This window comes from Falco punctatus (genome assembly GCF_963210335.1).
Source record: "Falco punctatus genome assembly, chromosome: 1".
Taxonomy (NCBI): domain Eukaryota; kingdom Metazoa; phylum Chordata; class Aves; order Falconiformes; family Falconidae; genus Falco; species Falco punctatus.
The window spans coordinates 99629288-99642254 of record NC_137580.1 but is presented as its reverse complement, the minus strand read 5'-3'; the positions used below and the strand labels follow the sequence as shown (position 1 = coordinate 99642254).

General features: G+C 40.7%; 1 protein-coding gene across 3 annotated transcripts in view; it reads left to right on the top strand.

Annotated features, from left to right (window-relative positions):
- The window catches only part of GRK3 (G protein-coupled receptor kinase 3), a 76498-nt gene that overhangs the window by 53013 nt on the left and 10518 nt on the right, over positions 1-12967 (top strand). For all 3 annotated transcript variants that reach the window (XM_080403605.1, XM_080403606.1, XM_080403607.1), the window contains exons 10-17: positions 2408-2486; positions 3718-3848; positions 4665-4759; positions 5937-6044; positions 8815-8881; positions 9105-9205; positions 10398-10464; positions 10923-11018. In XM_080403605.1, the coding sequence (XP_080259731.1) occupies positions 2408-2486; positions 3718-3848; positions 4665-4759; positions 5937-6044; positions 8815-8881; positions 9105-9205; positions 10398-10464; positions 10923-11018 (744 nt within the window). The remainder of the gene's footprint in view (positions 1-2407; positions 2487-3717; positions 3849-4664; positions 4760-5936; positions 6045-8814; positions 8882-9104; positions 9206-10397; positions 10465-10922; positions 11019-12967) is intronic.

The window sequence follows — 12967 nt, the reverse complement described above, 5'->3', positions numbered from 1 at the left end:
TTTTGGACTTAATCCAGGATTGTTTGGATGTAAAGGAACTGTTTCCGAACTATTCTTAAGTCACACATTGTCATACTGTCACTTTTTTTTTTCAGACCAGAAGTTTGATTGCAGGAAAGTAATATTATCTTGGGAAATTTGATTTATTGCTGTATGTTTCATTTAAAAAAAGTACCTATCGGTTTGTTTTATTTCTGTGCTGGAAAGTAGTCTTTTGCAGTGGTTTTTGCATCAGAAAAATATCACAGTACTACAATTCCTTCTCTCTGTTAAACGATGAGAAGGTAGTGATTAAATGAGGAAGGCTTACACAAAAATGAATTATGCATTCACAGTTGCATTTGCAGATTTCTTTTCTTTTAAAAAATGAGATCCATAAAAATATGGGCATGTTATGTTCTGGTATAGAAACACCCTTTTATTTTTCTGTGTATGGTGTTTAAATTCTAACACTAAATTTTTCTGTGTAATTAGATTGCTCTGAAGTTTTAGGAAGCCCACTCGGGGACACTTCTGAATTATCTAGTTGATTCAGAAAATTAAGTTAATAATTCTACTAAAGCTTTTGTTCTGAAGCTAAGTGGTGACTACAACAGTCTGTAGTTAGGAGCAATACAGAGTTCGTAAGGAGATGTAGTGTCTTTTGTTAGATGCCTTACTGCCTTGCCTACAGTCTCTGTATTTCCAGGACTGTTTAGCAATCAGGCATTTTTCGTGCATGTTGCTGCAGGGTGTTTCAGACATGTGCCTGTGTTCTGCAGGGGGTGCCTTTGGAATTAGTATTTGCACAATAAATACAATATACACAGTATATATAATATATACTGCATGCAATAAAACACAGTTAGGTTTGAACGCTACAGCAGGGGCATGGGAATCACTGGGGGTTGCAGTCAAGTAGATAAAGCTTTCTGTTGTAACCTTGCGTGGCTTTGCCTTGTGGAAGTATGAACGGACTTGACCTGTCCCGGGGGGGCCGGTGTCCATCCCCTCCCTTTCCGCCCGGCCAGGCCGGCGAGGCAGCCCCCTGAGGCAGCCCCCACGGCCCCCGCTCTGCCCAAGGCCGCCGTGTTTTGCTGCTTCTAAATTGGGAAGGAAACCAGTTCCTGATAGAGATTCCCAGAGCTTTCACTATCAATACTGCAATAATTAACACATTGTTTAAGTCACACCAGGGCACATTCGTGCTTCCTCCATGCCGTCCTTGCTCGTCAGCAGTTAAGCTTGTCTTGGTTCATCTTCCTGTTGGCCTCCACGCTTTGGGGTCAGACCGTTGTCTTTTGGTGCTATGGGGTGTTTTGATAGCACAGCCTTTACTTAGGTTTTCCTTGCAGGCAGCCCTGGTTTCATATGGCTTTGCAGAAGGGGTCAACAGAGTAGTAGCCACCCCCTGTTAATTAGCCGCTTGCATCCAATATAAGCCTAACGAAGAGAGAAAGGTCTGCCAACCTTCTGCTGTGTTACAGAGGTGCCAGCACACTGAAGAGATCAGTGGCAGTAAAGAGGTGTTTGTCCAGCTGTATTTTTTATGGCTGCTTGTCTTAAACATCTGCATTAGGGTTCAAGTGTGTCAGGAGGTGGGAATGTAATCCATCCCTGCCCTGGCCGCCCTGCAACGACGTTCTTAAATCTGCACCCAGCGCACTCTTTCTGCATTTTGCATCATGCGGACCTTGCTGTTCTTGCTTCTCATGCATTGCATACACATCCGAGTTGTGACTTCCTCCCTAGTGTATTTATGTTCCTTTTAACTATCTGTTGCAAATGCTGCTGGGGAGCTGAAGGGCAGCGGTGGGTGGCAGAAGGCCTGGCTGTCACCTCTCTGCAGGGGCGATGCAGCAGCATGGTCAGGATCTTACTGGTATAGCTGCATTTAATGTATAGGTGGGGATGAAATTTTTCTTTCCTCTGGGTTTTTGTATGTGACGTGACTCATGTTCTTGGTCAGCGTTCCGATGGCTGAACGTTCACCATGCAATTGTGAGAAATAGTGTGTCTCCTTCACATGTCAGGGGAACAGCTTTAATTTTTTTTCTGAGCTGGCCTAAAGGTTTAGCTTTGCTGTATCTTTCATGTAAGTCTAGTGTAAACTCAGGTAAATATTTTTAGAATATTTCTAGCTGCTGTAGGTACAAGTCTTTAGAAGATAGAGATGCTACCTGCATTTTTTTAAGCCTTTGGCTCCTCATAGCTTTTCTAATTTTTTTATTGAAATGAGATAGCAAAATCTAAGGTGTCTAAACTGGAAGTGAAACATCCCAGTATGTAGGTTAGTACACAAATAGCTTTAGAAAATTATTATGAATGTTGGCAAAAATAATGGGAAGAACATCACATGTATTTTTAGCTTTTCTAAGAAGTACTTTGCTTATTGTCTGAGATGAACTCTTTGCTCCTTTCCTTTTAGGACTGTCCTTTTATAGTGTGTATGACCTATGCCTTCCACACCCCTGACAAGCTCTGTTTCATTCTGGACCTGATGAATGGTAAGCAAGACTCATGCAGATGATGATAACATTACAGAAATATTGGCAGGAGGACTTGCTGAGATCATAAGGAGAATGAGGGAAAAATAATCTGAGGTGTGAAGCATCAGCCTGCGAGCAGGAGGGGTAAACCAGGATCTAAACCAGGGAATTGTAGAACAGACTGGAAAATGTTTGTTACCTTATAACATACTTAAATAAAGATGTCAAAGGGTATACAAGGCTGGAAGCTTAAGGAAATTATAGTCATGGGTAGAAATTTACGAGGAGATCAGGGACACAGCTTTCAGAGTAAAAATAAAAGAGCTCTGCAAAGAAAATTGATGGGGGAAGTATTCCTCAAAGGAATGAAATGATACCTGGAATGCTTAGCATAGCTCTTGTGAGAACACACAGAGGGGAATCGACAGAGTTAAGAGAAAGAAGATACTGCAGTGCCCTTACTTGCTGATGATGCTCAGCACTTCCAGGACTCACGCTCAAACTCCAAATGTGGCCCTGCAGTAAGCATCTAAAGATGCTGGATACATCTGTGTGTACCATGTTGCAAAGCTGGAAGTTTAATTGAGAAATAGAACTCATATCCTGTAAGTAACAGAGACTGGCTTTGGTGTTTCACAAGTGAAGATTTGCATTAAAATCGAAGCTGTCGGTCAAATTCAAGTAACTGGTTGATTATTTTAAATCTGTAGCTTGATCAGAAACAGTTTTCTAGGAATATTCACAATTTGATGTGTTGGTGGTGTGGATTAGCTCACAGAGTGACATTGTGTTTTGTCTGTTCTTTGACTAGGAAGGTGTGAAAACATCCCCAGCGTGAATATTTGAATATTTTGGCCCAGATGACCTTTCACATTCCATCCCAACCTGGGCTGTTCTATATGCTAATTTATTCATTTCTCCAGAAACCTATGTCTGTGGCTACATTTTACTTGCTGTGGAAATCCTAGCCTTTGCATTAAGACTCAGTTGCTGGATTGGGCATTGAATGCAAATGTATATGGAGCAAATGTATTTTTTAAATGAAGTTTCAGATGGATCAGATTTATTTATTTTCTCCGGTATTTTGTCACCACATGTACTTGCAGAGGGTAGGTCTGGGTCTCTGTGTGCTGCACAGGTTATAAGAACCTATACAAATGCTATGCTGTCCCGCACAACGTCATACCGTCTGCCTGTGAGGCAGGATTTTACTGTTCTTTTAATTACATCTCAATTCATCTAATTTTAGGAGGAGATTTGCACTACCACCTCTCCCAGCACGGAGTGTTTTCTGAAAAAGAAATGAGATTTTATGCTACTGAAATCATCCTGGGTTTAGAACACATGCACAATCGCTTTGTTGTATACAGAGACCTAAAGGTAATCGTTAACATGGTGACTGCATTCCCACAGGTCGTTGTTAGATAGCAGCAAATAATCCAGATCTACTGATAAGTTAAATGAATTATCTTACCTGAAACCTTTTCTTGAGAAGAATACAGATTGCTTGTCTTTGGCTGATTTTTCTAGTAATTTTTCAAAACAGTCCTAATCTGTGCTGTTATCCAGTTGAATGGGCCTGGGAGGTGCTTCCTTGGGGTCAGAATAAATGCTGTGCAGTATTAATGATCTCACCATCTTAATGACACTATTAATTTAGAGAGGAAAATGTATTTCTGAGCGCCCTGAAGGAGGAGTGTTTGTGATGGGAGACCAATAGGAAAAGTTGGTCAGGGGTGTTTAACTGACAACTGGGCGGCTGAGGACTGCCCTGAGATGGGTGTCTGTGAGCCAAGGGACAACAGAAGTGGGAAAAAAGTCTGCACAGGGAATACAGAGTGTAGACTGCAAATAAAGGATGTAAGAGGCATACACAGACCCTTCTGTGAAAGAACCAAAAGCAGTGGGGGCTTGAGACTGAAATGGATTTATTCTTTCATGTGCTTTCTGTTTCAAACCTTGCCTGTTTTTTCTCTCTGTTATTCTTCAGTATTTCATAATCTGTGGAGATGGTAGAGCTCTGTTAGAATGTAGATTTTATCTGGAAAGTGTCTGTTACATTGACAAAAAAAAAAAAAAAAGGCGGCATTTACTAGAGAGTATTGATGTTATTGATGCTTGAGTTACTGTGCTCTGAGAATCTCTAGTTTTGTCAACCGGAAAATACCAAACAGTAACCTTTCTGTGTCCATGTAGCCTGCAAATATCTTGTTGGATGAACATGGGCACGTGAGGATATCAGACCTTGGGCTGGCTTGTGATTTTTCCAAAAAGAAGCCACATGCTAGTGTGTAAGTATTATGTATGGGAGCTTTGCTGCACATGCAGTTATTGCTAAGTCAGTCCTTTATGTGTCTTTGTAATTTAACTTTGCCTAGAGGAATAAAGTAACACTTGTGTGGCACAGGCTTGCTTTATAAACTGGATACTCTAATAAGGTTTTTCAGTCCCCTCCTGTTTTCCTGCCGGTTGTAGCAGCTGATGTGTAGGCATGCCTGGAAGATGACACATTATTTCAAGATGATTCACTGTTCAGAGAAGATAAGAACCTGACTGAGTTAAAGTACCAGATTGTTTTTATTGTCCTAAACAGATAATTAAATATTCCAAACCCAACTAAAAAACAGGATTTATTGTGTCTTTCTCTTTCTGGATCTTTGGAGAACTGGAGGGAAATTGTGTTCCTTTCTGCCTGTTGGCATGAGGTCATAACTGGGATCTGAATTTCTTGGGTTGTGTGTGGATTCCACATCTTATCTGGCACATTTTATTCTCAGGTCCTCATTTGCCCTGATCTAATCTCAGAATTTACGCAAAAAGGAAAGCTTCAGGAAAAAGTTCGTATGTTCCAATTATATCAAGGGTAAAAGCAGTATGTGGTGACTACTTTCTGTTGATGACCAGTGATGACTTCTGGAGGTGTCCTGTTGTTAAATCTGGCACACGTTAGCTGGAAGGAGACACATGAAGTACATCATGAGAGCATGAGCCAGCTGTGCTCGCCCTGTTCCTGGGGTGGTGGGTGGGAGCAGGTCTCGGTTTTGCAGGTCCCAGGGCTGGAGAGATCTGGCCTTGTAATAGCAGGAGCCCGGACTGTGTCCTGGTGTCTGTCTCTCCTGTAAGCGGAGCGGACAGAATACACAATCTTTCCACCTCTCTTGCCTTTCGCTCTTAGGCAGAAGGCTCCTTGCTGACCCCTGTACTGATTCTGCTAAGTCTCGCTGTAGCTGCTTCATTTTTCTTAAGCATTTCTGTTGTTCATGTTTTAAGGTATCTTCTCAGTAGATACACACAAACAAAAATGTGTGTGTGTGTGTGGCCAAAGAAAAAGCAAAATAAAATTATGTTCAAAATTAATTATTTTTAAATTAGGTTGTCGTATTGAGAAAACTGATTTTAAATTATTATTTATTTCTTTCAACGATAGTTCTGGTTGTAACCAAGATTTTGTCCTTTTCTGCTTCTCAGCGGTACCCATGGATACATGGCTCCTGAGGTGCTCCAGAAGGGAACAGCATACGACAGCAGTGCAGACTGGTTCTCATTAGGCTGCATGCTTTTCAAGCTTCTAAGAGGGTGAGTGAAGTTTTATGTCCCATGTGCCTTTTTTTTTTTTTTTTTTTTTTTTTTTTTAGGCTGGGCCTCATCATTGTCTGTCGTTTGAAACACCTAATATGTAACATACTGCATATTATCTACAATGCTATCTTACTGCCATCTCTGTGATATAGACCATGTCTGCACGTGAGACTAAAACAGGCTCTTTTTGCTTCCAAAACAAATAAAACAAAAACCCTGCTTCCTTTAGTAGGTACAGGTGTGGGGCAGTGAGGAAAGCAGATGCCCTAGCCACTCTTTTGACTTACACCTATAGGCAATTTACTCATCTCTTGGCAACTGTTAGTCTTTTAAATGATATAATGTTATTCATTGCTTAAATACACTAGCAGCCCTGTTAAATTACGGACTTGCATTTTGTGCTAAAGACCTGCTGTTCTGGTGAAACTCTCTGCTCCATTGTTCCCTTTTTACACAATACTCAGTCTTCCCTTCTGTAGTCTTTGTGTAAGTTATGATGTGTGGGTGCTTGCATTTGCTGAATCTGGCCTGTTATCGTATGGGTGTACAAAAGTATATAGTAATTACAGCTTTGTCAGCTGTAATTTGCCCTCTCAGTAAACTTATGTGGCTAGATAGAATTTATTAATATTACAGCTTTAATCAGTCAGTAAGCACTGACTTGGCAAGTGTTTGTTAAAAATAGCATCCTCGTTGTTAATGGCAAAACAGAAGAAACCTAATATTTTTGGAGTGATTCTCTGTAAAGACTGATCGTTAGTCAGATCATCCTGTGTCCTTGCACATAACTAATTTTAAGCTCTTACCTCTATCCCAGACACTGTGCAAAGGAAGGTAAGCGTGCGACTTCTGAATTGAGATACAGAGCTGTATCAATTTAACATTAATTGTTCACAAAATAGATTAAATATGAGTGTGCAAATAAGGAAAGAAACCCTGTTTAAATTGCCAAAGAGAGAAGTATTTGTTAGTACAGACAGCATCATGCAGCTGAGCAGTACTCTGTCTCTCTAATCACTCATGGAAGAATTCTGAAACATGGTGGTCTGGGTTTGCTGGGAGGAGGGAGAGCATCTTTCATACGCAGGGCCACTGCGGGCTCCTCGTCTTTTCTTTTGAGTCACTTGGGCACAGAGGAATAGTGCATCTGACTGACTCTGGTGTCGTTCTTCCTTCACAGGATTGAAGTTGTGTGATGGAAGAACTAGCACCTAGGGGCAAATGATCCCATTTGCCGTGGAAACTCAGGCTTGTGGGGTGGGGAGATCTCAGTCTTTATGGGCTGTGATTCTTCCCTACAGAGATCTGCGGGGTGGTATCAGTGGTCGGCCAGAAGCCAGAGCATTATTCATTGTGCGCTATCCTTCCTCATATGTTCTGAAGCCAATTAAACAACTCGCATCCCAAAACAAGGGTTGGGCACATGGTGCCATTTCTTGGTTTTTAGTAAATTTAGTCTGGCATAAAATCTGCCCATAAGTCCCCAGTGAGTCATTTGCTTCCCTGATCTATTCAGAACCTTGTTGTCAAAGTACGCAAGGCTGTGTGTTAGACGCTTACTCTTGCCTTCTTACCTATCATGCTTAAAAACAGAAAAAAGGAAATCCTGGTCTCTCCATCAGATCCATTAATGAGGAAAGTTTTTGAGGGTAAAGGGGAAATAACTCTTGAGTAGCGGGTCCCCAGTTGAAACCAGGTAGTACACACTGCCATGTGGCAAGACAAAATGTTTTATAATAGCTAATTAATGTATTTATAAGTAAATAACATTGTAATGTTGAAAAATATTGTACCCTCAAGGTTTTGAAGAAAACTTAAGAAACAGGGAATATATTCTAAATCGAATTTTAAAAAATCTCATACTAAAATGTTTCTGCTTTCTTTAATGCTGCTGTTTAAGTACTACATAATAAATCTGTGATATTCTAAGGTCTTCTGTAGCTAAAAGGAGAAAATCAAACTCAAACCACTTATAAAGCAGGAAAGGGTTAAAGCCGATAATTTACCAGATATCATCAAATATTTTCCCAGTCACTATTGCTGAGGTATCTGTGATTACCTTCTGTTTCATCTCCTTACTTGAAGGTCTTCTTTTATTCTTTCCATATTGATGAGAGGTAAGTTCTGTGGGTGTACTCAGTTTCCATATATAGGTCAATATTTGTAAATATCTGTGTTGTGATAGCTGTTCAGGATTTTCTTGTTAGATGAAATGTTTCTGGGTTTTGGGAGACATAGATGTAATGAGTAAGGTATTTGAAACACCATCTTGAAGGACGGATCACTGCATTTAAGAATTAACTAACCTTCTGCCTGCCTTTATATGGACTAACTAGGTCAGATTTCCCAGAGTTTGGTAATCCTCAGGGATGTCTGTGTGTAGTCTTTAAAGAAATTGAATGGTTACTTTCCTCTGAATTTGATTTTTATGTTCACCACATGCAATTACACTGAGAACAGAAAGGATAAAGTTTCTTGCAAAGCAGTGCAGGTCTTTGTAGTACCAAAAGAGAGCAAAGTTGCGAGAGATTGAACATTGACACTTTTGAGGTAGTGAGTAGCCACAGTATGCTAGTGTGTGAAGTCTCATTTTTTGTTGTGAATGCTAAATATTTTACTACTTGTTGTATTCTTCTGCAGGACAGGATTGATGAGGTGGAAGCGTGGGACTAGGAGAATGCTAAACTCTTTCCTGGGGTTGCCACAGCTGAAATAAACTGATATGTTATGGCATTACATTTATTAGTGCATTTTCTTATTTCTACAGTCACAGTCCTTTCAGACAGCACAAAACCAAAGATAAGCATGAGATCGACCGGATGACGCTCACCGTGGTAAGGATCCTGGTGACAGTTGCAGTTACATTCCTCTTGTTGAGTAAACTCCCATTTCCTCTAAAAACTGGAACTCCATAGCCTGCTTGCTGAGAAAGCTGTATTTACACATGGGAGGGTTGTTTACAAACACTATCAAAGAAAAGCTGCTCTTCTATGCGGGGAAAGCAGATCATGCTACTTCTATAATTAAATGTCTCTTTTTATACTACTTTTTTCATAGAATGTGGAGCTACCAGATTCATTTTCTCCTGAACTGAAGTCCCTTTTGGAAGGGCTCCTGCAACGGGATGTTAGCAAGAGACTTGGATGCCAAGGAAGAAGGTAGGTGTTATCTTCTCCTTGGACCACTGCCTTTAAAAATTTCCACTTCTCTGTAAATGAATGAATTCATTTCAAGTAAAAACCTGCCTCCTGTTGTGATTATTTTAATTCTGGAAAGAGAACATTAAAAATTGCTTTTGCATGGTATTATATTTCAGCTTCCTTTTGGTTTGGACAAATTTTTGGACAATTTATGTTTGTTAAAGACTTCCCCCGAGTTCTCCACAGTCAGGCTTATGTTGAATGGTGTTCATACTTTTCATCCCTGTCTTGTTTTTATGTTTTTGCCTGATCTGTTTTGCGATGAAGTCATATTACTTGACTCTGACATCCCTATCGTTAAAATTTATTGCTTGTATTGTATCTGTAATGATACGAGCAAATGACAGACAAAACCCCCCAATCCTAGAACCACCAAGCACAGAAAGCTGTGAATACTTGCCTCATTTTGGGTTGCCTCTGTTTCCAGATGTGCCAGTTTCATTTCATGATGCTAAAGAAAGTGGTGGGGTTTTGTTCATTGACTACAAAACACTACTTGCTCCTGCCAAGCTTACCTTGCTTCTGGCTGCTGGCTGAGATTGCTGTTATCACCTGTTCAGAAGCCAGTGTGTGCCTCCCATGAGACTGGGAGAGAAAACCGTGAGAGGAGTAAATAGCTGTTGAGAAACCATTGGCAATATGTGGCAACAGTTAATTGACAGTCACACGTGAGACTTGGGCTGGCTCTAATTCTAGTGAGATGTTCAGAGGGTTTTTTTTATCATGGAGCCCTCTATGATAATGACCTGAGATTGTTTTTGAGCCTTGGGCCTATCGAGTAATTGCTTGTTTTGACATAAAATATGTATAATAGGAAATGGTGTGGAGTAAGCTCGTTACTTAAAAGTAGTGTATGAAATCTGACAACAGACAAGCATTGTTTGTTGTTTGAAATGATGGAATACCATAGCAAAACAAGAGTGATTGCCTGCCAGACCTACAGCACTATTTCTAGTGTTTCCACATGAAAGTATTCTCTTCTCTTGTTTACTTAAGAAGACTTCTCCCCCCCCACCCCCCACCTTGAGAAAAAGAGCATTTCACGGATGTTTTCAAGGGACAGAAACGTGACCTTTGAAGGCTTTATATTTCTCCAATACATTTGAAAAAACCCTTCAGCTTGTTGACTTCAGTTACTTGTCTTTTGCAGTGCACAAGAAGTAAAAGAACATCCATTCTTCAAAGGCATTGATTGGCAGCAAGTCTATTTACAAAAGGTAAAGGATTAAGATAGTGACCCTCGCTAACTTAGTAAAGCAGTAAAAGGAAAATAAGCCTAGATGGGTAATGGACAAAAAACTTAGGGTTCCAGTCCCCAGCACATGTATTTACTTGCACAAATACGTGGAGGACTGTTGATGAAAACTGCTGTATATTCATTACTGCAAGTTTTCCTGATGGGTAGTACTAAATTATTATTTTTTCAGGGTCATACAACTGCATGGTTTCTTCTGCTTAGCTGTCTCTAAACTGTAGAGTTTTTTCCCCCAGATTTGTGGGGGAGCATTTATTGAAGGAGTGGGGGACAGAGAACAGCTTTGCACTGAAGTTTGATTTCAAGGGACTTAGTCTGGTGTAATTTGTGCAAAAAACAGAGAGGCTGATTATATCCACAGAATGGATTTAAATACACGTCCATTAATTTGTCTTTAATTATGCTGCTTTTAATTTCTAGTATCCTCCACCACTTATTCCTCCCCGGGGAGAAGTAAATGCAGCAGATGCTTTTGATATTGGGTCATTTGATGAAGAGGACACTAAAGGCATTAAGGTATACAAGTTTAAGTGATAGGTGGAAAATGGCACTGTGACTGCTGTGCTGAACTTTTCATGTGCACATGCCATTCCTTTGCCTCAGGGGCTACTGAATGTGCAAAGAATTGCTTTCAAGTTTGGAAACTTAATCCACGCTGTTATGAAAGAGGTAGCTTGGGCCAGTGGCTGGTTTGTTGCTGCTTGCCAAATCCTTATGTTTTATTTTTTAAAGTGACTGAAATCTACCTTCCTATCAAAAGTTTTCTATGATAAAGCAAATATTTCAAATGGTCAGACAGCTTTTGGGAAATGCTCGTATTTTCAAGAATACTTAATGGTTTGTAGTTTTAAAATTTGTAATTTATTTCTGGTAGCTTGGATAAATGGAACTACACCTTATTTTAAAAGTGTTAGCTCACTCTTAAAAAGGACAAACTTTATATTAATAGTAGCAACCTTGTAAGTTAGAAAAGTGTTAAAAGAAACTTTCACCTTCTGGTATTATGCAAAATCTAATGAAAACAATGTAAATGAAAAAGTGAGAAGTTAAAGCTCCCAGCCCATTTCTGACTTGCATGGAAGTGGTGTGACATACCCTGTGTATACATCCCCTCTTCTGAAGCCTCCCTGGCACTTTGACACAACAGGGGAATCAGTGCCTGTCTTGGGTCTGTCCCGTTTGTTATTTGTATCGTACAGTTCTTCAGTAGATCAGACTTTATTCTTGTTATTGCAGAAGTAAGTCAAGAGAGAAGCTAATTGCTCTCAACTTTATAAGCAAAAAAAAAAATGTTAAGTGCTCACTGTGCCTAAAAACAATCTTATCTGTCAGTGTCACCTGCTGTAATTACAGAAGTTGGCACAGAAGAGATTTTACATGTTTAAAGAGAAATGCAGAGAACCCAAGATGTTCTTTATCCCAGAAAATCTGCATCTTCAGTGTCAGTGTTAGTCTAACAGGATTCTAGTTCCCTGCAATTCTGGAACGCCATAATTAAGAGGAACATTTTACGTGGAGATCCCAGGTGGTCTTTGTATTTAGTGAGGGGATCAGATGTTCTCAGCAAGGCCTGTAAATCGTATAGCCGGATCACTTCCAGGCCATCTTTGTTCAGGCTGCCTATAAGATAAATTTATTCTAAGTCATGAGTCAGTGAGGGATATCATGTACAGCTTCTTCGCTCTGTACTTTCACTGGGATGTCACAGTCTTTTACAAGGGACTGAATAATTTGTGCCTCTGAGTCAGCTGCAGTCGGAGCTTCCATTAAGGTGTCAGGAGATGTCCCTGCCCGTGAGGATGCCAGTTTTGAGTGCCTTGCTCTCCTCCGTGGCCCCTGTGGATTATATTTATAGTGCAGAGTGTCCTGTGACACTGAGGTGAACGTGTGTTTCTTGAGGTTACGAACTGGAAAGCCAGCAGTGGATGGCCATGGCTTTCCCCTTACTCGATGCCGTGAGGAGTCCCTGTAAGCCACTTGTACAGAATTGCAGAGATGTCTTCTGCCTTCAGATCCACCATGGGTTTTCCTACTGTGATACGACTGTGGATCTCTGAGAAGGAGCAGAATGTCTGTTCCAGGAGTGTCTGGCCTGACTGCAGGAGAATTAAGCCAGGCTCTCCTGCCCCGCTCCTGCAGCTGCCGGAGCTGCTGGGCTTGCCCAGCGTGCGCCCTGGCTGGGATCTGCCTTCCCCTGGGGCAGCTCTGCCAGCTGGGCAAAGGATGCTGCTTGGTCTTGTTGCCAGAAAGAAAGCCCTAGTTTTTCTACTGATGGACAGAAATTGAAGCAACTGAGGGCTGGCCATAGGGAGTTTCAACTGATCTCCAAATGAAAACCTCTAATAATTTTATAGGGAAAACAAAGTGCCCTGTGGCTAAATCCAGAATGCAGTTGCGTCAAGCGACAGTCCTGCCTGAAGATCCAGTCATTTTAGTTCCCTTCAGTGCAGTTCAATTTCAGTACT